General features: G+C 39.3%; 1 protein-coding gene across 9 annotated transcripts in view; it reads left to right on the top strand.

The window, feature by feature from the left end:
• nphp4 (nephronophthisis 4) overlaps window positions 1-22,985 on the top strand; it is a 461,721-nt gene that overhangs the window by 366,743 nt on the left and 71,993 nt on the right. For 8 of the 9 annotated variants that reach the window (XM_057860675.1, XM_057860682.1, XM_057860654.1 and 5 more), the window contains 2 exons: window positions 12,212-12,401; window positions 15,244-15,327. In XM_057860675.1, the coding sequence (XP_057716658.1) occupies window positions 12,212-12,401; window positions 15,244-15,327 (274 nt within the window). The remainder of the gene's footprint in view (window positions 1-12,211; window positions 12,402-15,243; window positions 15,328-22,985) is intronic. The other variant, XM_057860688.1, reaches the window with a different exon arrangement.

The following is a 22,985-nucleotide window of genomic DNA, read 5'->3' as shown; positions in this document are numbered from 1 at the left end:
TATGGTAATTATACAGTGGCATAAAAATGGATCTGAATCTTTTGGAGTTTCTCACATTTCTGCATAAAATCACCATCAAATTTGATCTGATTTTTGTCAAAATCACACATTTGAAAAAACTATCTGCTTGAACTAAAACCACCATTTATATGTTTTCATATTTGAATAAGGATAGCATGAAAACAATAACAGAAAGGGGGAAAAATAAGTAAACAAACCCTCTGCCTAAGGAGACTTAAAGAGCAATTGAAATCTATTTTTACCAAACAATGCAAGTCAGGTGTGTGCTCAGTCACTGATGAATGGCTTAAAGCTGCCCTGCCCACTATAAAACACACACCTGGTAAGAATTGTCCTGATGAGAAGCATTGTCTGATGTTCATCATGTCTCGGTCAAAAGAGCTGTCTGAAGACCTGCGATCAAGGATTGTTGATTTGTATAAAGCTTGGAAAGGATACAAAACCATTTCTAAAAGTGGATGTTCATCAATCGACAGTCAGAGAAGTCGTCTACAAATGGAGAGTGTTTGGCACTGTTGCTTTTCTCCTAAGGAGTTGCCGTCCACCAAAGATGATGCCAAGAGTTCTGCGCAAAATACTCAGAAAAGTAAAAAAGAACCCTAGGGGACCTGCTAAAGACTTACAGAAATCTCTGGCACAGCCCAATATCTATGCACACATCAACTATCAGTAAAACTATGGCCAAGAATGGTGTTCATGGAAGGATTCCACGGAGGAAGCCACTGCTGTCTAAAAAACCCATTCTTGCTCGTTTAATGTTCGCAAGAAGGCACTTGGACACGCCACAGAAGTTTTGGCAAAATATTTTGTGGACTGATGAAACCAAAGTTTAACTGTTTGGGAGTAAGACACAACGACATGTGCAGAGGAAAAGTGGAACAGGTCACCAACATCAACAGCTCATCCCCACCGTGAAGCACGGTGGAGGCACCATCATGATTTGGGGCTGTTTTGCTGCTTCAAGGCGTGGAACACTTGCAATCATTAATGGAGGAATGAAATCAAAAGTTTATCAGGATGTTTTGCAGGAAAACCTGAGGCCGTTTGTCAGGCAGTTGAATCTAATGCCCCTTTCCCACTGAAACTAGTGGGTCAACGCGCGTTTTTCCAAGCCGATGCAACCCACTAGCAATTGGCATTTGGCACCTTTCCCATTGACAAAAAAAAAGCAGTGTCTTTTTTTTTTTTTCCACCCGTCTAACCCCCAACCCCTCCTCAGCCGTGCGTAAAGTTTGTGACGTCACCACGCTAAGATGCGCTTCGACAAGTGCGACCGAATTCATTTAGTTCAAGGAAGTAAACAATGCAAAGCAACATAGAAGCTTCCTTTCCGTTGATGTTCTCTGTTTTCATGCTTTTTACTGCCCTCAAAATGGTCAAAATGCAGCAAAGGATCAACACTCTGCTTGTGCTGAGGCAACGTAGGCGACGTGAATTTTGGCTTGAAATTGAAAGGAGTCGTGTACGTCAAAGAAGGAGGAGAAGAGCCTTTGTTTCATCTGTTATGGCTATTGCTAACACTGCTACACCGACTGTTCTCTGTATGTGGATCCGGGCTAGAGCACATGGTTTTTGTTTTTGTTATGACGCATCACGTACTAGCCTACGTCACCACGTAGATTAGGGTGTTGACTGTTGACCCGGGGTTTTGCTTTCACACTGCATGGCGATCAGAGCCGAGGTGATTTTAACGCAGGTCGCTTGGCGGGTTGATTGACACGGGTCACTGCACCTTTCCCACTGCTACCAAAAGCCGATTGTTAGCGGGTTGACACTGGTTTTTTGGCCAGTGGGAAAGGGGTATAACAGGATGGATGCAGCAACAAGACAATGATCCAAAACACAGAAGTAGATCAACTTCAGAATGGTTTAAGAAGAACAAAATACACTCTCTGGAGTGGCCGAGTCAAAGTCCAGACTGGAACCCCATTGAGATGCTGTGAAATGACCTCAAGACAGCGATTCATGCCAGACATCCAGGAATCTGACTGAATTCCAGTAGTTATGTAGAGAAAAATGGGCCAAGATTAGTCTTGATCGATGTGCCGGACTGATCTGCAGCTACAGGAAGTGTCTGGTGAAAGTTATTGCTGCAAAAGTCTGGGTCACAAAATATTAAATGTGATGTTTCACTTACTTAGTTTCTCCCCTTCTGTCATTGTTTGTATACTATCCTCATTAAAATATAAAAATCTATAAATGTTTGGGTGTTTTTAGTTCGAGAAGACACTTTTTTTAAATGTGTGATTTTGACAAAGATCAGATCACATTTGATGGTGATTTTATGCAGAAATGTTCCAAACGGTTCAGATACTTTTTCATACAACTGTAGATTTCTAGGTGAAATTGTGAAAATTGTGAAATTCCACAATTTGAAAAATGTTCAATGGCGGCAATCCAAAATGCCTAACTTTCTTTGTTCCGTGTTGTCTTTGTAGCAGATGGAACAAAAAAGATTTGAACATAAGGAATCCTTAAAAAGGTAACTCGTAAGACAGATACAAAGACGGATGACTCTATTAGACTGGGTAAACCTGATGGTGGGGCTAATGCCATAATGAATGGCGCACTACAACATTTGTTGATCAATGTGACGTATGTTAATCCAAATCTCGGCCATGAGCTGAATCCCTAACAGGTGATTTAGTGTGTGCAGATTAACAACAACACGAAGTGAATCATCACTGCACCTGTTCCTGTTTCAGGAATCTTCGACTAAAATGCCTTCATATGTGTATCAGGCCATGCTTTTCTTGCACTGCCCTCATGTTGAACTGGGTGTGATTGACATTTGAACCAAAGTGTTCTTTGCTCACAGACGACATTTAGCAAACTCCTGTATGTACTCTGCACATGTGACCTTTTCTTAGCAAACAGAAGTGTGAAGCCCATTAGATGTGTTTGAAACTCACAGAAAGTTAAGTGACTGCCTCTCATAATGTAAAGAAGATTTTTACAAAATGTACTAATACTTGACAACTAGTGTTGTTTTTGGCAGTCCTTATAATCTTCGTCTTAGTCTTTTGGACGATATACTTATTAGTATTATTTTAGTCATATCAAAATTTGTTTGTCTCCATCTAGTTTTCGTTGACGAAAACTCAGGACTAATTTTGTTTTAGTCAACGTTTATTAAAAATGTTTTCGTCTGTGAAATTTTAAAATTTACTCAAAAACTAAATAAATACAGGTTTCCAACTTGGAACATACACTTTTTCTCATTAAAAAAACATTCATGAACTTTTGTTCTTGTTCTTCTTAAAAAATACACCGGCGGCAATGCTAATATTTGGTCACATTCCCTCGGCCATTTCCACTTCACTTAGGTGCTTCTAGTATTCCTGAACAAGCTTCTGGCAAATTCTGGTTGAATGATAAAACGTTTGACCCTCAACCTGAAAGTCTGTGCTGGAACAGTATTTGGAGCTTTGGTGGACTAACATTGTCTTTGAGGCTTAAGAGGCTCCTCTTCAACATGGAGGACACTTTGGCTACCACCTCCACAATCCGTTATTATTTTCTGGGATATTCATGAAGAGCTCATAGGCCATGGCTGTTGGCAAGTTAAGCTTTCTTCATCTCTTCGGTGAGTCACTTTGATGATCAACCGTTCGTCATTCCCGTCTTCATATGAATTGGGTGTCTATCACGGTGAATGGCAGTGAATCAGTTGAATAAAAGTGTGTCTTAAAATATTAACATCATGCATATACGTTTGTGTAAGTATACGTATATGTGAAAAAATTCGAACACCCTGTGGAAGCCTGTGTCTTTTCTAACATAATTGGTCATATGGATATTTAATATCAATTTTAACAATCTTGAGGGATTCAAGTAATAGAAGTAAGCAATTAAAACAAAACAAAAAAGATAACTTTCAAGAAAATGTAATTTTAAATAGATCGAATTTCTGTTGAATAAATTGGGACACCCCCACATTCAATCCCACTTAAAATGGCTAAAATTACACACAGAGGTATCACATCAGGTGCACATGATTAGAACATCATGAACCAGTGTTTTGAAGATAGCTTGCCTTACTAGAACTACCAGGAGGTTTTGATACCTCCTAAAATTACCAAGGGTGTCCCATTTTGGGACACCCTGGGATCCGCCCCCAAGCCGAGCCCATCTCATTTCTACCCCTTGGCCCACCTCCTGGCCCACCCCTTGGCCCACCCCTTTGCCCACCCCTCGGCCCACCCACCACTAGGCCCACCCCTCTGCCCACCCCTCGGCCCACCCCTTGGCCCTTCAAACGAAGCGATAAGGAGTAGGGGTAAGGGGAAGGGCTTGAAACATCAGCAAGTAAAGAGAAAACAGCCTACTCAAGAAAGTTTCCCCCCAACCCCCTCCTCTGCTAATGGCTCAATTTACGAGCAAAGACAAAGCAGCCAGCGGAGGCCTCAGAATTGTGACACAAATAAAACGCCATACAAAGCAGCCTCACTCTGGAAGGTTTCGCCCTTACTTTTGCATTCAAACACATTTTGCTTTCGCTCAAGTGACTTTTGTTTTTGATTGAAACATCAGCCCTAAGAATTGGGACACCTCTTTTGCAAGTAAAGAGAAAGCAGCCTACTCAAGAAAGTTTCCCCCCAACCCCCTCCTCTGCTAATGGCTCAATTTACGAGCAAAGACAAAGCAGCCAGCGGAGGCCTCAGAATTGTGACACAAATAAAACTCCATACAAAGCAGCCTCACTCTGGAAGGTTTCGCCCTTACTTTTGCATTCAAACACATTTTGCTTTCGCTCAAGTGACTTTTGTTTCTGATTGAAAATATATACTTTGATTGAAGGAACTTTTTCTTTGGAACTGACTAAGAAATAAACAAATCTACCAACAAATTTATCAACCAACAGTAGGCTTTCAAAGCTGTGATTGATTTCAATAAAATATAAAAACATATCAAAAGCAAAACAAATACAACAATTTCTTTGGCTGTCTTTATTTTGAGGCTACTTTTGCATTCAAACATTTTGCTTTCATTCAAGTGACTTTTGTCATGCAAAGAGAACAAGCTTCGTCAGCAGCCCCTCACACCCAGTCCCAGTAAAAGAGCCAAGTGTCAAGTTAGAGTTGAATGCTCACAGAACTCTGCAAACGGCAATTGTGTTCACTGCTACAGGTACACCTGTGGCAAATGCAAGAAGGAGCCGGCATTGGAGTGCCAACCCTGTTATGACAGCCCAGACAGAATACGTCAGCACCACCGCTGAGACACCATGTATTTTGCATGATGACTGTAATGAAAAGATAAAGAAATTAAAAAATTCTTGTGTTGGTATCTTTATTTTGCTTTTGATATGTTTTTATATTTTATTAGAATCACTCACAACTTTGAGGTTGATAAGTTTGTAACTAGATTTGTTTATTTCTTGGTCAAGCCAAAACAAAAAGTTCCTTCAATCAAAATATATATTTTCAATCGAGAAAAAAAAAAGTCACTTGAAAGCAAAGCAAAATGTGTTTGAATGCAAAAGTAAGGGCGAAACCTTTGCAAGTCAGGCTGCTTTTTCTTTACTTGCAATTCCGCTGTTCGTTGTGGAAGGTTGTTGGGGGGGAATTTTCAGCCATTATCAGTGAATGGGGGATGGGCGTCATGCTACTTTCAGACACTGTTACTTCTTACTTGACAATAAACTGCTAAACTTCTGAGGACTTTTTTAACAGTAGTATAATAATTCTAATTCATTCGGATGTATTTGTTTGAATACCCTCTACATGTTAAAAAACATTTTTGAAAAGATCAGTTAACAATTTGCTGTGGATATACATAGATATTCAGAAATACTACAACTAAGCACACCAAGCAACAGTGGTAACAAGAAAAGTTTAGTTTAGTTTGGTTTCAAATTCAATGTAATATTTACACCATTGTATGAAACCTGAATGATAGCTTGTTTCTGAACCAAGAGTGGTATTTACTAGTATTGCATATTTTTTTCCAGCCATTTCATGTGAGGTGCTTTTCTTATTACCACTGTTGCTTGGTGTGCTTAGTTGTAGTTTTTCTGAATATCTATGTATATCCACAGCAAATTGTTAACTGATCTTTTCAAAAATGTTTTTTAACATGTAGAGGGTATTCAAATACATCCAAATGAATTAGAATTATTATACAACTGTTAAAAAATCCTCAGAAGTTTAGCAGTTTATTGTCAAGTAAGAAGTAACAGTGTCTGAAAGTAACATGACACCCATCCCCCATTCACTGATAATGGCTGAAAATTTCCCCCCAACAACCTTCCACAACGAACAGCGGAATTTTTTTTTCTCGATTGAAAATATATATTTTGATTGAAGGAACTTTTTGTTTTGGCTTGACCAAGAAATAAACAAATCTAGTTACAAACTTATCAACCTCAAAGCTGTGAGTGATTCTAATAAAATATAAAAACATATCAAAAGCAAAATAAAGATACCAACACAAGAATTTTTTTGTCTGTCTTTATTTTGAGGCAACATTTGCATTCAAACCCATTTTGCTTTAATTCAAGTGACTTGTTTTTTCATTATAGAAATCATGCAAAATACATGGTCACTTGAAAAAAAGTCACTTGAAAGCAAAGCAAAATGTGTTTGAATGCAAAAGTAAGGGCGAAACCTTTACTTTGCAAGTCAGGCTGCTTTTTCTTTACTTGCAATTCCGCTGTTCGTTGTGGAAGGTTGTTGGGGGGGAATTTTCAGCCATTATCAGTGAATGGGGGATGGGCGTCATGCTACTTTCAGACACCGTTACTTCTTACTTGACAATAAACTGCTAAACTTCTGAGGACTTTTTTAACAGTAGTATAATAATTCTAATTCATTCGGATGTATTTGTTTGAATACCCTCTACATGTTAAAAAACATTTTTGAAAAGATCAGTTAACAATTTGCTGTGGATATACATAGATATTCAGAAATACTACAACTAAGCACACCAAGCAACAGTGGTAACAAGAAAAGTTTAGTTTAGTTTGGTTTCAAATTCAATGTAATATTTACACCATTGTATGAAACCTGAATGACAGCTTGTTTCTGAACCAAGAGTGGTATTTACTAGTATTGCATATTTTTTTCCAGCCATTTCATGTGAGGTGCTTTTCTTGTTACCACTGTTGCTTGGTGTGCTTAGTTGTAGTATTTCTGAATATCTATGTATATCCACAGCAAATTGTTGACTGATCTTTTCAAAAATGTTTTTTTAACATGTAGAGGGTATTCAAACAAATACATCCGAATGAATTAGAATTATTATACTACTGTTAAAAAAGTCCTCAGAAGTTTAGCAGTTTATTGTCAAGTAAGAAGTAACAGTGTCTGAAAGTAGCATGACGCCCATCCCCCATTCACTGATAATGGCTGAAAATTTCTCCCCAACAACCTTCCACAACGAACAGCGGAATTGCAAGTAGAGAAAAAGCAGCCTGACTTGCAAAGGTTTCGCCCTTACTTTTGCATTCAAACACATTTTGCTTTGCTTTCAAGTGACTTTTTTTTTTCTCGATTGAAAATATATATTTTGATTGAAGGAACTTTTTGTTTTGGCTTGACCAAGAAATAAACAAATCTAGTTACAAACTTATCAACCTCAAAGCTGTGAGTGATTCTAATAAAATATAAAAACATATCAAAAGCAAAATAAAGATACCAACACAAGAATTTTTTTGTCTGTCTTTATTTTGAGGCAACATTTGCATTCAAACCCATTTTGCTTTAATTCAAGTGACTTGTTTTTTCATTATAGAAATCATGCAAAATACATGGTCACTTGAAAAAAAGTCACTTGAAAGCAAAGCAAAATGTGTTTGAATGCAAAAGTAAGGGCGAAACCTTTACTTTGCAAGTCAGGCTGCTTTTTCTTTACTTGCAATTCCGCTGTTCGTTGTGGAAGGTTGTTGGGGGGGAATTTTCAGCCATTATCAGTGAATGGGGGATGGGCGTCATGCTACTTTCAGACACTGTTACTTCTTACTTGACAATAAACTGCTAAACTTCTGAGGACTTTTTTAACAGTAGTATAATAATTCTAATTCATTCGGATGTATTTGTTTGAATACCCTCTACATGTTAAAAAACATTTTTGAAAAGATCAGTTAACAATTTGCTGTGGATATACATAGATATTCAGAAATACTACAACTAAGCACACCAAGCAACAGTGGTAACAAGAAAAGTTTAGTTTAGTTTGGTTTCAAATTCAATGTAATATTTACACCATTGTATGAAACCTGAATGACAGCTTGTTTCTGAACCAAGAGTGGTATTTACTAGTATTGCATATTTTTTTTCAGCCATTTCATGTGAGGTGCTTTTCTTGTTACCACTGTTGCTTGGTGTGCTTAGTTGTAGTATTTCTGAATATCTATGTATATCCACAGCAAATTGTTGACTGATCTTTTCAAAAATGTTTTTTTAACATGTAGAGGGTATTCAAACAAATACATCCGAATGAATTAGAATTATTATACTACTGTTAAAAAAGTCCTCAGAAGTTTAGCAGTTTATTGTCATTCACTGATAATGGCTGAAAATTTCTCCCCAACAACCTTCCACAACAAAAAGCGGAATTGCAAGTAGAGAAAAAGCAGCCTGACTTGCAAAGGTTTCGCCCTTACTTTTGCATTCAAACACATTTTGCTTTGCTTTCAAGTGACTTTTTTTTTTCTCGATTGAAAATATATATTTTGATTGAAGGAACTTTTTGTTTTGGCTTGACCAAGAAATAAACAAATCTAGTTACAAACTTATCAACCTCAAAGCTGTGAGTGATTCTAATAAAATATAAAAACATATCAAAAGCAAAATAAAGATACCAACACAAGAATTTTTAAATTTCTTTATCTTTTCATTACAGTCATCATGCAAAATACATGGTGTCTCAGCGGTGGTGCTGACGTATTTTGTCTGGGCTGTCATAGCAGGGTTGGCACTCCAATGCCGGCTCCTTCTTGCATTTGCCACAGGTGTACCTGTAGCAGTGAACACAATTGCCGTTTGCAGAGTTCTGTGAGCATTCAACTCTAACTTGACACTTGGCTCTTTTACTGGGACTGGGTGTGAGGGGCTGCTGACGAAGCTTTTTCTCTTTGCGTGACAAAAGTCACTTGAATGAAAGCAAAATGTTTGAATGCAAAAGTAGCCTCAAAATAAAGACAGCCAAAGAAATTGTTGTATTTGTTTTGCTTTTAATATGTTTTTATATTTTATTGAAATCAATCACAGCTTTGAAAGCCTACTGTTTGTTGATAAATTTGTTGGTAGATTTGTTTATTTCTTAGTCAGTTCCAAAGAAAAAGTTCCTACAATCAAAGTATATATTTTCAATCAGAAACAAAAGTTACTTGAGCGAAAGCAAAATGTGTTTGAATGCAAAAGTAAGGGCGAAACCTTCCAGAGTGAGGCTGCTTTGTATGGAGTTTTATTTGTGTCACAATTCTGAGGCCTCCGCTGGCTGCTTTGTCTTTGCTTGTAAATTGAGCCATTAGCAGAGGAGGGGGTTGGGGGGAAACTTTCTTGAGTAGGCTGCTTTTTCTTTACTTGCAAAAGAGGTGTCCCAATTCTTAGGGTTGATGTTTCAATCAAAAACAAAAGTCACTTGAGCGAAAGCAAAATGTGTTTGAATGCAAAAGTAAGGGTGAAACCTTCCAGAGTGAGGCTGCTTTGTATGGCGTTTTATTTGTGTCACAATTCTGAGGCCTCCGCTGGCTGCTTTGTCTTTGCTCGTAAATTGAGCCATTAGCAGAGGAGGAGGTTTGGGGAAAACTTTCTTGAGTAGGCTGTTTTCTCTTTACTTGCTGATGTTTCAAGCCCTACCCCTTACCCCTACTCCTTATCGCTTCGTTTGAAGGGCCAAGGGGTGGGCCGAGGGGTGGGCCAAGGGGTGGGCGGGCCGAGGGGTGGGCCAAGGGGTGGGCCAGGAGGTGGGCCAAGGGGTAGAAATGAGATGGGCTTGTCGGAGGATCTCCTTATAAGGCTGTCCCAAAATGGGACACCCTTGGGGATGATCCTAGGTTGTCCCAAAATGGGACACCCATGGTAATTCTAGTGTTAAACCTCACATTTAGTTTTGTGTGCCCCTGACTGTTGAAGTGAGGGGAAACACCATGGTGAGATCAAATGAGCTGTCTGAGGCCTTCATAAGATTGGAGATGCATATGAGTCTGGTAAGGAATTTCAAAAGATCTCAAAAGTTTATAAAATCAGCCATGCCATTGTCCTGAAAATAGTCTACAAGTGGAGGACATTCAAAACAACTGCCAACATGCCTAGGTCTGGCCGTCCAAGCAACTTCACCCCGAGAGAAGACCACAAGATGCTAAAAGAAGTCTCTAAAAACCCTAAAATGTCATCACAGAAGGCTTTTGCTACTGTTGATGTGAAAGTACATTCCTCTACAATCAGAAAGAGACTTCACAAGTTCCACCTACATAGGTGGTGTGCAAGGAGGAAACCTTTGCCCTCCAAGAAGAACATGAACGCCAGACTGAAGTTTGCCAGAGTGAATGTAGACAAAGACCAGGACTTCTGGAATAATGTTTTATGGACAGATGAATCTAAAATTGAAGTATTTGGACACCAGAACAAAGGACATGCTTGGTGTAAACCCAATACTGTATTCAAGGAAAAGAACATCGTACCAACTGTGAAGCATGGAGGTGGAAGTGTTATGGTTTGGGGATGCTTTTCTGCAGCAGGACCTAGCCAGCTCACCATCATAGAATCCACCATGAAATATATGATGTATCTGGGGGTGCATGAGGAACATGTGAGATCATCTGTGAAAAAAATTAAAGCTGAAGCAAAACTGGACCCTGCAACATGACAATGACCCAAAACATACCAGTAAATCCACCAAACCATGTCTGAAAATGAAGAAATGGAGAGTCCTGGCCAAGTCAAAGCCCTGATCTTAATCCCATTCAGATGCTGTGGGGTGACTTGAAACGGGCTGTATATGCAAAAAAAAAAAAAAAAAACTAAATCTAATAACATCTCACAGCTCACAGTATTCTGCGTTAAGGAGTGGGGCAAACTTTCTTCAGACTGATGTCAAAGACTGGTAGATGGCTACAAAAAGTGTCTCAATGTAATTATTTCAGCCAAAGGGGGTTACACTAGCTATTAGGTGCCCTAACTTCTTCCTCAGTTAGAATATGCATTTTTGTTGATTTATTTGGTTTAATGAGTAAAACAATGTTAATTTGTGTTGTTTACCTGCAATTAGATCACTTTCTTTTCCACATATAAAGAAAAATAAGATCAGACAGATATGTGAACATTTCTTAGTAAAGAACTGAATATTTCATGAGGTGCCCTAATTTTTTCACATGACTGTACTTTAAAATGGTAGCTTACCTTTGGCAGGTAAGACTTCCAATGGATTTGGGAGCATTTTGGGGTAACTTACTTTTGATAACAGGTCATTTCCTTTTGATTTAGGGCCATTTAAGGTCACTTCCTGTTGATTTAGGGCTGTTGCGGGGTCACTCCCTGTTTATTTGTGAAAATTTGGGGTGACCTTCTGTTGCTATGAGGTCACTTCCTGTTGATTTGGGACATTGCGAAATCACTTCCTGTTGATATCAGGACTTTTCCTTACAATGGAATTGATGTCATTGGCATCGATCTACATGGGCGTGATTGACATGGGCGTTTATGGCCGTCATTGGAATGGGCAGTTGACTATCAATAGGCTTTCATGGGAAGTTTTTGGGTCAAAAACTATTCACACCCAGAGAGGTATGTTTTTTGGTGTGTCAATGTCAATTTTTTGAGGTCTTTTGAAAATTATTAGGAGTGAATGGAGAAGTTTTTGTGCCATTGAAAATAATTGGGGCGATTTTGGCCATTGGAAAGAAATAGGAAAGTTTTGGGCAGAGCTATATAACCTTTATATTACTGAATTTGATGTATGATTTATATGAGTTGGACATAAACAGTGGGACTGATACATTTTTTGAAATTGTACCTTTTTTGTCAAAAAAAAATGCTTTAATGGGCAAGTGGAAAAAAAAAATTTGGGATTGGGGAATTTTGGTCTGTTTGGAATTTGAAATAATAATAAAGTTGCAGAATTTTATAGATGCTAGCTTTTGCATTGAATGCCAAAGCTGCCATCAATAACATAATCCGAGATCTTGAACAGTCTTTGCTGGGAATTTTGATTCATGTCAAATATATTTGATGTTCTTTCCATTCAGCGTCATCACTAAGAGAGAAGAGTGGCAGTACTTTAAGAAACTTAATAAAATTGCTAGCCTGCTGAAGGAGGACATATTCCGCATGGAGGAAGGATCTCCAAGTCCTAAAGTTTACCTCCGTGCCAAGGAGAGTGTTCATATTCCACTCAAATACCAGAGCTTCCTGTGTGACCACAACATGACTATCCAGGTAAAACAACAAATAATTACAGTTTTGGAAATATGGGACGCAAACAGGGCATTGCATATTAGGACTGCTGTGCCGTTAGCAATGTTGCCGCACCCAACTGAAAGCTTGTGCAATGTGCGGGGTTGTCAGAGGCAGGGCTAGCGAACAGGCAAGCCAAGCAGTTGCGTGGGGACCCGGGCCAATAAAGGGGCCCTCGAGTGCTGTCAAAATGTTAGTCACAGAATTGGCCATTTGAAATGACACCGCAGTAGCGAACCCCCTTTTAGTGATTCTCATGAAGCTAACCTTAACTATGTTTTTGACGATTTTAGGACTTGAAAGCGTGGACTTCAACCGCTCTCCCAGTTTTATTTTGGCACTAATCGCGTTCCATCTCCACCAAACGAGCACTACAACGTGTAGAAAGAACAGTCCTTGGATGCTTTAGCTATTTGGATGGCTTCCATCGGCTTGAGGACCGCCGAGATCGTAGACATATTCCGGCCGTATTGTCGAACCAGTTAACTGATGTGCACACCAAGCTCATATTTTTTCGTCATTTCCTTCTTAATTTCAATGGGAAGCATCATCTTTTTTCTCCACCTGAATTCACCTTCTTGGGACCCGGGTTTGATTTTTCTCACAAGAAAATCCGCCGTGGTGCTATCTTGCGAGAAAACAATGAAATTGCAACGCTGTCATAAATCGTCATATTTTGAGCATGTCGTCATATGTCGAGGCAATTGACGAATTTTACGTGGGATGTCGAAAGAATCGCATGTCAATGCGTACGTACATCGAGGCACCGCTGTACTTGACTAATGTCTAAGAATAAGACGAAGACTAATACGTAAGAATTTCTGTACAATTATTAACTAAGCCTGCAGGTTAGGGTAGTAGCTGATCGTCCCCCTCTCACCATCTCATGAGAATCTAGCATGCTCGAAACTCTTTTTTTGGGGGGATTAAAAATACATTCACGCACCTAGGTGGAAAAACCCCTTTTGAAGAAGGCCCTACAAAAAAAGAGGGGCGACTGAACTGTGCAGCCATGCCCGTATTTAAAACCAAAATGAATCTTCTAATATGACCAATTCTACCAAGTGTGCCAAAAGTTGTGGCTCTATAAGACCCTGAAGAAATCTACTTTATTTTAATGGCGAACAAAGGGTGGTCATGGCAACAGACAGAAATATTGACATGGGCCTTAAAATGAAGTGTTACAAAAGGTTTTGTAACTATAATGACAAACCTGAAAACAACTGGACATTTATAAGTAAAATGAGTGACTTTCTGTTTCCACAAGTTGGCATTGCAGAGTTGATGCAAATGTCCCTACAGGACCCTTCAGGGTGCGACTCTTAATAAGCACAGAAAGTTTGGCGCAGATATGTTGTATATCTGCCAAGTTATGACTGTTCAAAATTTGTGGCGAGACAAAATGACGACTGTCTTTTTCACTTTCCTGTTTGGACTCCTCTGCTTCAACGAAACCTCAATATTTTTCATTAGGCACCTGAACACATCTCTTAGAGCTACCCTGTTGCAGGTGTGAGGTCAATTGATTTTGTTATACCTTGGAGGAGGAGCCTGTCTGGTAAAAAAGGTGTTTCCTGTTCCCAGCAGGGGGTGCCATGCCGAATGGGTAATATTTCAATGCAGTCGTGTTCAGGCTGGGACACCTCTCATACATGCCAGATATGAAAAAGACTGAACCTTATATCAGGAAGCTATTAGTACTTTATTGAACCCCACCCAGGTTAGTGAATAAAAACCCACCATTTTGAAAACTTAAGATCTCATATATGTCATGAACATTCTCACCAATTTTGAGGAGGATCCAACTACTTAGCTCCCTAGGAACCAATATCTCAGATATGCACCCTGTAACTTGATATAAATTTCACATTCAATCAAAAATACCCGATTTCCTATTGGGCTTGGAACATGGGTACAAGAGACTTTTTGGAGCAGTTTTGCACAACATATTGACGCCCCAAATTTCATGGGAGAGGCCTTTTTGAAAAATTCAAGGGTCCGCCACTGAGCCATTTTGTTATGCTTTTTCACAAGGTTGCAAAATTATCGAAATTTACGCCAAGCCGCATGTATGTGCAAATGTTGGTGGGTTTTCGAGCATGTTAAGGCCTCAAAGGCCATTTTCAGTTGCCCTGGGATAAGAAAAAAAATCCTTTGCTTTACAATAGGGCTCTCGCACTCTTGGTGCTTGGGCCCTAATTAAATGCCCCTAATATTTCAAGACATTGAGGAAACGTGTTTTTTTGGAAATACTTCTAAAGCAGTTCTCAATATTTAAGCTGAGACTTTCCCATATTAGAAGCCAATCCTCAGCCTGTTATAGTGGTTATTGTTTTGATTCTGTGTTCACAACGGATGTCCTACCCACCACCAATAACCAATTAAAATAGATCAGACATTGCAGGCAGTTACTCACAATGTAACTCGGGTATTCTTTTCACCAAATACTTTTTTGCTTGTTGTTTAGTCAGCTTTCGCAATGACTCCTTTTTCTTAAGTTATATTATTTTGAAGTAACGCTACTCTTACTTAAGTAAAATATTTGGCTACTCTACCCACCTCTGCTCATGTCATTCCACTTAAATTGGTATTATTCATTGCTGAAGCTGTAGCCGGCATAAACATTTACTGACACTCAATAGTTGATGCCTAAAGGAAAAAGTGTCCTATTAAATCTTCATGCTCTCATCCGTAGCCTGTAATCATTTGCGTTTTCTTTCTGAATTGAGGTGGGAAACGGGAGATATCCGATGCGCTGGTTCTCGTTCGGGCTTGACAGATGATCATTTTGATAAGCATTCAGTGTCTTATCATATCGTTACAGGGACCGAGCGTTCTACCTCCAAGCAAAAGTTTGAACGTGGCCAAGAAGATTCTGTCCAATCTCATTGCTGCCAAAACCATCAAGGTAAAGCTTGTGTCCTATATTGTGCTCAAGATCTTTTTTTCTCGAAAGATCCCTCAGAGGGAAGGAGGACGCAAGAGCCACCTTGACATTTTTCAGCTTTTATTTATTCATTCAAAAAAAAAAAAAACATGCTAAGGCCACACGTCATTCACCTTTCCACTGAACACGTGTCAAGTCTAAATGATGACGAAAGCGCAGACCCCATTCCTACCTGTGTTGTTTTTAAAGCCCGCTCATAGACTTCACTATCAGTTGACGGGGCCTATTTTCAAAAACTTAATATTCAAATATTTTCAAAACCGAAGCCGCTAGCGTCCGAAATCCAAAACAGACACCTCCCTTAGGCATACAGTATATGAGTTTCCATTAGCAGCGACATAAAAAAAAAAAAAAATCAAAGTCGTTGCCTGATAAAATCCCAATAAATTGTTTTTATACAAGTATACCAGTATAAACTTAAAATGGCTATAGATAAGTTTCCTGAGCGAAATATGGGCAGCACCATCTTGGAAAATGTCTGCTCTGAACTTTCGGTTTAAAAAAAAAAAAAAAACAACAACACATGAATTGCGGTAGGAAATCAGCAATATGTTGACAAAGTTGACAAGCCAAAGGAACCCACGGAATCTCCAAAAATGGATTCAGCACGATGTAGATGAGACGTAGATGAGATTGTATGATTGTTCTTATCACTTCGTTGATCATTCGTGGACAAAACTATAACAACCTGTCAGCCTGTGTTGACGTGAGGTATAGATTGATACGCCAGCCACTTGAGTGACCAAAATTAGGTGAAATTACAAATGATATTACATTTACCGAGTGCAGAAGGGCTGACACGGATTTTGTTGTTACAAGGAAATACTACAAGGTATGTCCTACATATAAACATAAATAGTATGTCATTGTTTTTTTATTGCAGATATTGATCGAAATAAAACATTTGGACAACATGATTCCATGTCTTGTTTTATTTAAAACGATTGGTGCAAAACAGGTTAATAAATCAAAATTTATAAAATTACTACATAAAATAGCATGCGAGAATGTGATATCAGACAGCAGAGCTCCGGAACGGCTTGAGAGCCTCACTAAAACTTTGACCCGACATTATGCAGACCATCAGCGGCCTACAGATGGGCGCATGTTAAAGTTGCTGCAGTTAAAAAGGTCGTCGTTGGATCTCGGGATTGAGCTGACGGTCCGCCGCGAGGCGAGCCACCGTCTGTCCAAACCTCTCGGCCGCCCCCTTGTAGAACGCACATATTGTCAATGTACAGTGCCTTGCAAAAGTATTCGGCCCCCTTGAACCTTGCAACCTTTCGCCACATTTCAGGCTTTAAACATAAAGATATAAAATTTTAATTTTTTGTCAAGAATCAACAACAAGTGGGACACAATCGTGAAGTGGAACAACATTTATTGGATAATTTAAACTTTTTTAACAAATAAAAAACTGAAAAGTAGGGCGTGCAATATTATTCGGCCGCCTTGCGTTAATACTTTGTAGCGCCACCTTTTGCTGCAGTTACAGCTGCAAGTCGCTTGGAGTATGTTTCTATCAGTTTTGCACATCGAGAGACTGACATTCTTGCCCATTCTTCCTTGCAAAACAGCTCGAGCTCAGTGAGGTTGGATGGAGAGTGTTTGTGAACAGCAGTCTTCAGCTCTTTCCACAGATTCTCGATTGGATTCAGGTCTGGACTTTGACTTGGCCATTCTAACACCTGGATACGTTTATTTTTGAACCATTCCATTGTAGATTTGGCTTTATGTTTTGGATCATTGTCCTGTTGGAAGATAAATCTCCGTCCCAGTCTCAGGTCTTGTGCAGATACCAACAGGTTCCTGTATTTGGCTGCATCCATCTTCCCGTCAATTTAAACCATCTTCCCTGTCCCTGCTGAAGAAAAGCAGGCCCAAACCATGATGCTGCCACCAGCATGTTTGACAGTGGGGATGGTGTGTTCAGGGTGATGAGCTGTGTTGCTTTTACGCCAAACATATCGTTTTGCATTGTGGCCAAAAAGTTCAATTTTGGTTTCATCTGACCAGAGCACCTTCTTCCACATGTTTGGTGTGTCTCCCAGGTGGCTTGTGGCAAACTTTAAACGAGACTTTTTATGGATATCTTTGAGAAATGGCTTTTTTCTTGCCACTCTTCCATAAAGGCCAGATTTGTGCATTGTACGACTGATTGTTGTCCTATGGACAGACTCTCCCACCTCAGCTGTAGATCTCTGCAGTTCATCCAGAGTGATCATGGGCCTCTTGGCTGCATCTCTGATCAGTTTTCTCCTTGTTTGAGAAGAATGTTTGGAAGGACGGCCGGGTCTTGGTAGATTTGCAGTGGTCTGATGCTCCTTCCATTTCAATATGATGGCTTGCACAGTGCTCCTTGAGATGTTTAAAGCTTGGGAAATCTTTTTGTGTCCAAATCTGGCTTTAAACTTCTCCACAACAGTATCTCAGATCTGCCTGGTGTGTTCCTTGGTTTTCATAATGCTCTCTGCACTTTAAACAGAACCCTGAGACTATCACAGAGCAGGTGCATTAATACGGAGACTTGATTACACACATTTGGATTCTATTTATCATCATCGGTCATTTAGGACAACATTGGATCATTCAGAGATCCTCACTGAACTTCTGGAGTGAGTTTGCTGCACTGAAAGTAAAGGGGCCGAATAATATTGCACGCCCCACTTTTCAGTTTTTTATTTGTTAAAAAAGTTTAAATTATCCAATAAATGTTGTTCCACTTCACGATTGTGTCCCACTTGTTGTTGATTCTTGACAAAAAAATTTAATTTCATATCTTTATGTTTGAAGCCTGAAATGTGGTGAAAGGTTGCAAGATTCAAGGGGGCCGAATACTTTTGCAAGGCACTGTATGTCCATCAATGCACAGTAAGTGTTGATGTGAGGCACATCAAATTCATAGGCGGAGTTTGACTTTTGGGGCAGGAGGGGCACAACATGTTAATGACCCCAAAACACAGTGTCAGCAATAAAATTAACATACAAGAACATTTATAATAAGTTGACAATGAGCGTTTTTTTTTTTTTTTTTTTTTCGCTATCATTCGTGAGGGGAATTCTAAATCAGGCTGCTTAGGCAATACTTTTCGCCAAGATCGTCATCCATTGAATATGGTACGCCCCCCGGTGTCGTGCCAATGTATTTAGCCCAGTCTGAAAATTGTATCCCCTGGGCGGAGCCATACGGTGGTAGATTTGTGTCTTTATTATTCAATCAAAAAAAAAGTTGCTTCAATTAAAAAAAAAAAAAAAAAAAAGTGTTTGAAAGCAAAAATGAATTAGAAACTCAAAAAAATGCATGTGAAAGCTATTTTTCTTTGATAGAATTTTATTTATTTATTTATTTTTTTTGATTAAAGCAACTTTTTTGATTGAAGTAATGTTGCTTTGTGTTTGGGCCACATTTCGGTGAGGACTTTTATGTCTTTATTATTCAATCAAAAATAAGTTGCTTCAAAAAATATATATTTTCAAAATGAAAAATCACTTCAATCAAAAAAAGAAAAATTTCAATCATAGAAAACGTTTTTGAATGCAAAAAAATATTTGAGATAGAAAAAATTGCATTTGAACACTTAATTTTTCATTGAAAAAAAGTTTTTCTTTTTTCTTTCTTTGATTGAAGCAATCCTTTTTGCCTTTGGGCCATATTATGGGTAGGGCATTTGTGTCTAAATCATACTGTCCCAAAAAAGTTGCTTCAATCAAAAAAAATATTTTTAATCATAGGGAAAAAAAATCATTTGAAAAATAAAATTTTCCTCCCTTCCTCCTTTTTTTTTTTGTGGAAAATTATATGCAAAGCAAATGATCGTCAAAGGTGCTAGTCACATAATCTGTTTGAAATTTTTTTTTGACCCATTTTGAATATTTTTTTGTTAATTTCATTCATATTTGTTGCAGTTGTATTGCTTTACAACTTTTATATATATAGGAAAGTCAAATTTATGCAATGACACTTTTCGCCCCCCCCCCCCCCCTTACAATCCGCTTATGATCAAATTGTCTTCCCGTGCCTAACAGCTTTTTCCACCTGTAAACAAACGAACAAAAAACTTGTAACACTTGCATTTGTGCGTTGAAATAATTGTGCCATTTACATGTACTGAGCAGGCTAGCAGCAGATACAGTAGTTGTAGTAAATAATATTAAAGATCATCATAATTACAATCATCATCGTAATAGCAATATCAAAGACAACAAGTCGTTTCATGCGCAAGATTTTAGCTTAGTATTTTTGGAGCACCGGACACATGAAAATGCAGTGATAGGAAGAACATACCTTCCATAACACAGCGGCAACATGGCCACAAAAACACCCGGTCTTTGTGGTGGCATGAGCTTGGTTCCACGTCTGCCTTCATAAACACGTTGTCCTCCCCTGTCGTGATGATGGCAGATGGATGCGGTATTTCCAAATTTTCTTTTTTAAGGGATTTTGATGAGTAATGTTACTCCAGCTCCACTGTTGTTTTGGGATGGAGAAATTCTAAAACGGAAGTTGCTCTCAGACATAATAAGTAAAGCAGTAGTACCTCGGAAACGTGTCTATAAAATTCTCAAATGTTACGCTACATGCACAAAAATCACCAAATGCAGGGATAATCACCTATATTTTTAGGATCAATAGCAATATTTAACATATCATATGAGTTTTTGCCCAAAATAGCAACTTAATTTTTTTTTTAGTTTGTGCAAGCTTTCAACAGCTAATAAATCAGTCAAGTTTCACATCAGAAACTTCATACTTAAGGGAAGCATGCAGAATCATCTTAATTTGACAAAAAAAAAAAAAAAAAAGCAAAACTTGCATTTTTCTACATGCAATCACAATTTTTTTAGCTTGAATTCCGATGTTACTATTGCCTCAGCACGTCTTGCCGGTGTTCTCTCAAATTTTGCACCCTCATAATTTTTTAGTCCCAAAGCTCTGAATGTTATTCAAAGGAGCTGAATAAACAAGTTACATCATAAACATACATTTGCAACACGAAAATGGCATAAATTAATGCTTAACGACACGGCAAATATGTTATCAGTGAGAGAGCGGCGTGCAGTGTTTGTGTGTAGCTAACATGGCGGGATGTGTCTGAGGAGAACTTTTCTACATGTCTGTTCGTGATCAAACGTAAATTAATAATATTTTCTTTAAAGAAAGTTTGTCGTGCTTACTTTGGAACCGCTGCATTCGCGGCCATTTTTCACGTTACGCACATTCACAGAACCGCAAATTTCCCCCGGACCGTCCGGTCCCCTCGTTAACCAGCCCAAAAGCCAGCCGCCACTTACAACGTTCCTGTCAGGCTGAACAACTCCGCTTCCGGCCCACTGGCCGTATATTTGACACCCCTGATGATGTTTCCCTCCTATCTGATTTCCCAGACTGAACTTATTGAGCATCCCCTCGGTCCGCCTCCTCCTCGTCTTTTCCCGCCGCTTTGAAGTGCCAACTCTTTCAAAAGTTACACTAGTCAGACAAGTGAGGGTGTCGAGCGAAATTATACGCTCGAAATCACATTTATCTTGTTTATCTTATTGAACTTTTTACATGTTTTTTAAATCTCCGACTGGAAATGTCAAGCTTCAGCATTAAAGTGCCTCTAAAAGGAGGACAGTTTGACACGTCAGGCTAATCTAGTTAAATGAAGCATGGACGCTAAGTACGGCTGAAGTTACTTTCCCATTTCACACACCGTTAATAATACGTAAGAAGATGAGAGGAGGAAGAAACAATGTCAATACAGTACTGTTCTTTTTAGATGAACTCAAGATAAGACCATGGGCTATTTTTTAATCTTCTTGTGATGTAATTTACTCTGCCGCCGCATCGTATTGCTTCTGTCAGCAGAAATTATTTCTGCTACATGAGATTTCATAGGAGGTTCTTTTTAATCCTCTCTCCGTTCTCATTAGGCATGAGCACGATTTTAAGCCGGTCTCGTGAGACGTTCAACAAAATTAATATTCCACTGAGACTATTCTCCAGACTCGGTCTTGGACTGACTGACTGACAGGGCGGACTCAGGATTTTCGGCCAAGAGTTCAACTTCAGGCACTTTAGAAAACAGTTCCCATAAACTTTTGGGGGCTGATGACGTCATTTGCTTTCTTCGCACATGTAGAACCTCGAGTTCAAAATCAACAGGACGTGACCTGATATCTACAGGAATTCCAAGACACCTCAAAATCGACAGGAAGTGACCCTGAAATGCCCCAAAATCAACTGGAAGAGACCCAATATCTACAGAAAACGACCCGGGAGTGCCTCAAAATCAACAGGAAGTGGCCCGATATGCCTAAGATCAATAGGAAGTGACTTAATATGCCCAAGAAGTGAACCGGAATGCTTCTAAATCAACAGGAGGTCCCCCTATATCAGCAGGAAGTGACCCAATATAAACAGGAAATGAACCTGAAATGCCCCATAATTAACCGGAATAAACCCTAGAGTGCTTCAAAATCAACAGGAAGTGAGCCAGAAACGCCTCAAAATCAATAGGAACTGACGTCCCCTCCACATCAACAGAAAGTGACCTAATATCTACAAAGTAAGTCCAAGACACCCCAAATTCATCAGAAGATGACCCAATATGAACAGGAAATGACCCTGAAATGCCCCTAAAATTGACAAAAAGTGACCTATAAATGCCCTAAAATCAACTGGACCTGATATGTACTGGAAGTAACCCTTGGAGTGCCTCAAAATCAATAGGAAGTAAAACTGAAATGCCCCAAAATCAAATGAAAGTGACCCGATATATACAGGAAGTGATTCTAGAGTTCCTCAAAAATCAACAGAAAGTGACCCCGAAATCCCCTCCATATCAACAGGAAGTGACTCAATATGAACAGGAAGTCAACCTGAAATGCCCCATAATTAACTGGAAGAGACCCTAGAGTAAATCAAAATCAACAGGAAGTGAGCCCAAAATGCCTCAAAAGCAAAACCAGCGGCACGGTGGCAGAGTGGTTCGCCCGTCAGCCTCACAGTCCTGAGATCAAACGTTCAATCCCAAACTCCTGCCTTCCTGTGTGGAGTTTGCATGTTCTCCCCGTGCTTGCCTGGGTTTTCTTCTGGTACTCCGGTTTCTTCCCAAATCCCAAAAACTTGCATTGTAGGCTGATTGAACACTCTAAAGTGTGTGTGTGCGAATGGTTCTTCGTCTCCTTGTACTCTGGTAACTGATTCAGGGTGTACCCCGCTTACTACACATAGTTATCTGGGATAGGCTCCAGCCCCCCTGTCACCCTCATGAGGATAAGCGGCTCGGAAAATGAATGAATGACCTCGAAAACCCCCCCATAACAATAGGAAGCGATCCAATAACTATAGGAAGGCCAAGACCCCCCAAAATGAACAGGAAGTGAACCCGAAGTCCCCGAATATCAACAAGAAATGACCCAATTTATACAGGAAGCCCAAAACACCCCAAATTCAACAGGAAATTACGGAATGTGAACAGTAAATTTCCCAGAAATGCCCGAAAAATCAACAAAAAGTGACCCTGAAATGGCACAAAATCAACTGGAAGAGACCCAATATCTTTAGGAAGTGACCCTAGAGTGCCTCAGAATCAACAGGAACTGAACCCTTAATGCCTCAAAACAATAGGAAG

The sequence above is a fragment of the Corythoichthys intestinalis genome, chromosome 2 (assembly GCF_030265065.1).
Source record: "Corythoichthys intestinalis isolate RoL2023-P3 chromosome 2, ASM3026506v1, whole genome shotgun sequence".
In the NCBI taxonomy this organism is placed as follows: Eukaryota; Metazoa; Chordata; class Actinopteri; order Syngnathiformes; family Syngnathidae; genus Corythoichthys; species Corythoichthys intestinalis.
Note: the sequence above shows the minus strand (reverse complement) of the source record. Positions and strands in the feature narration are given on the sequence as shown.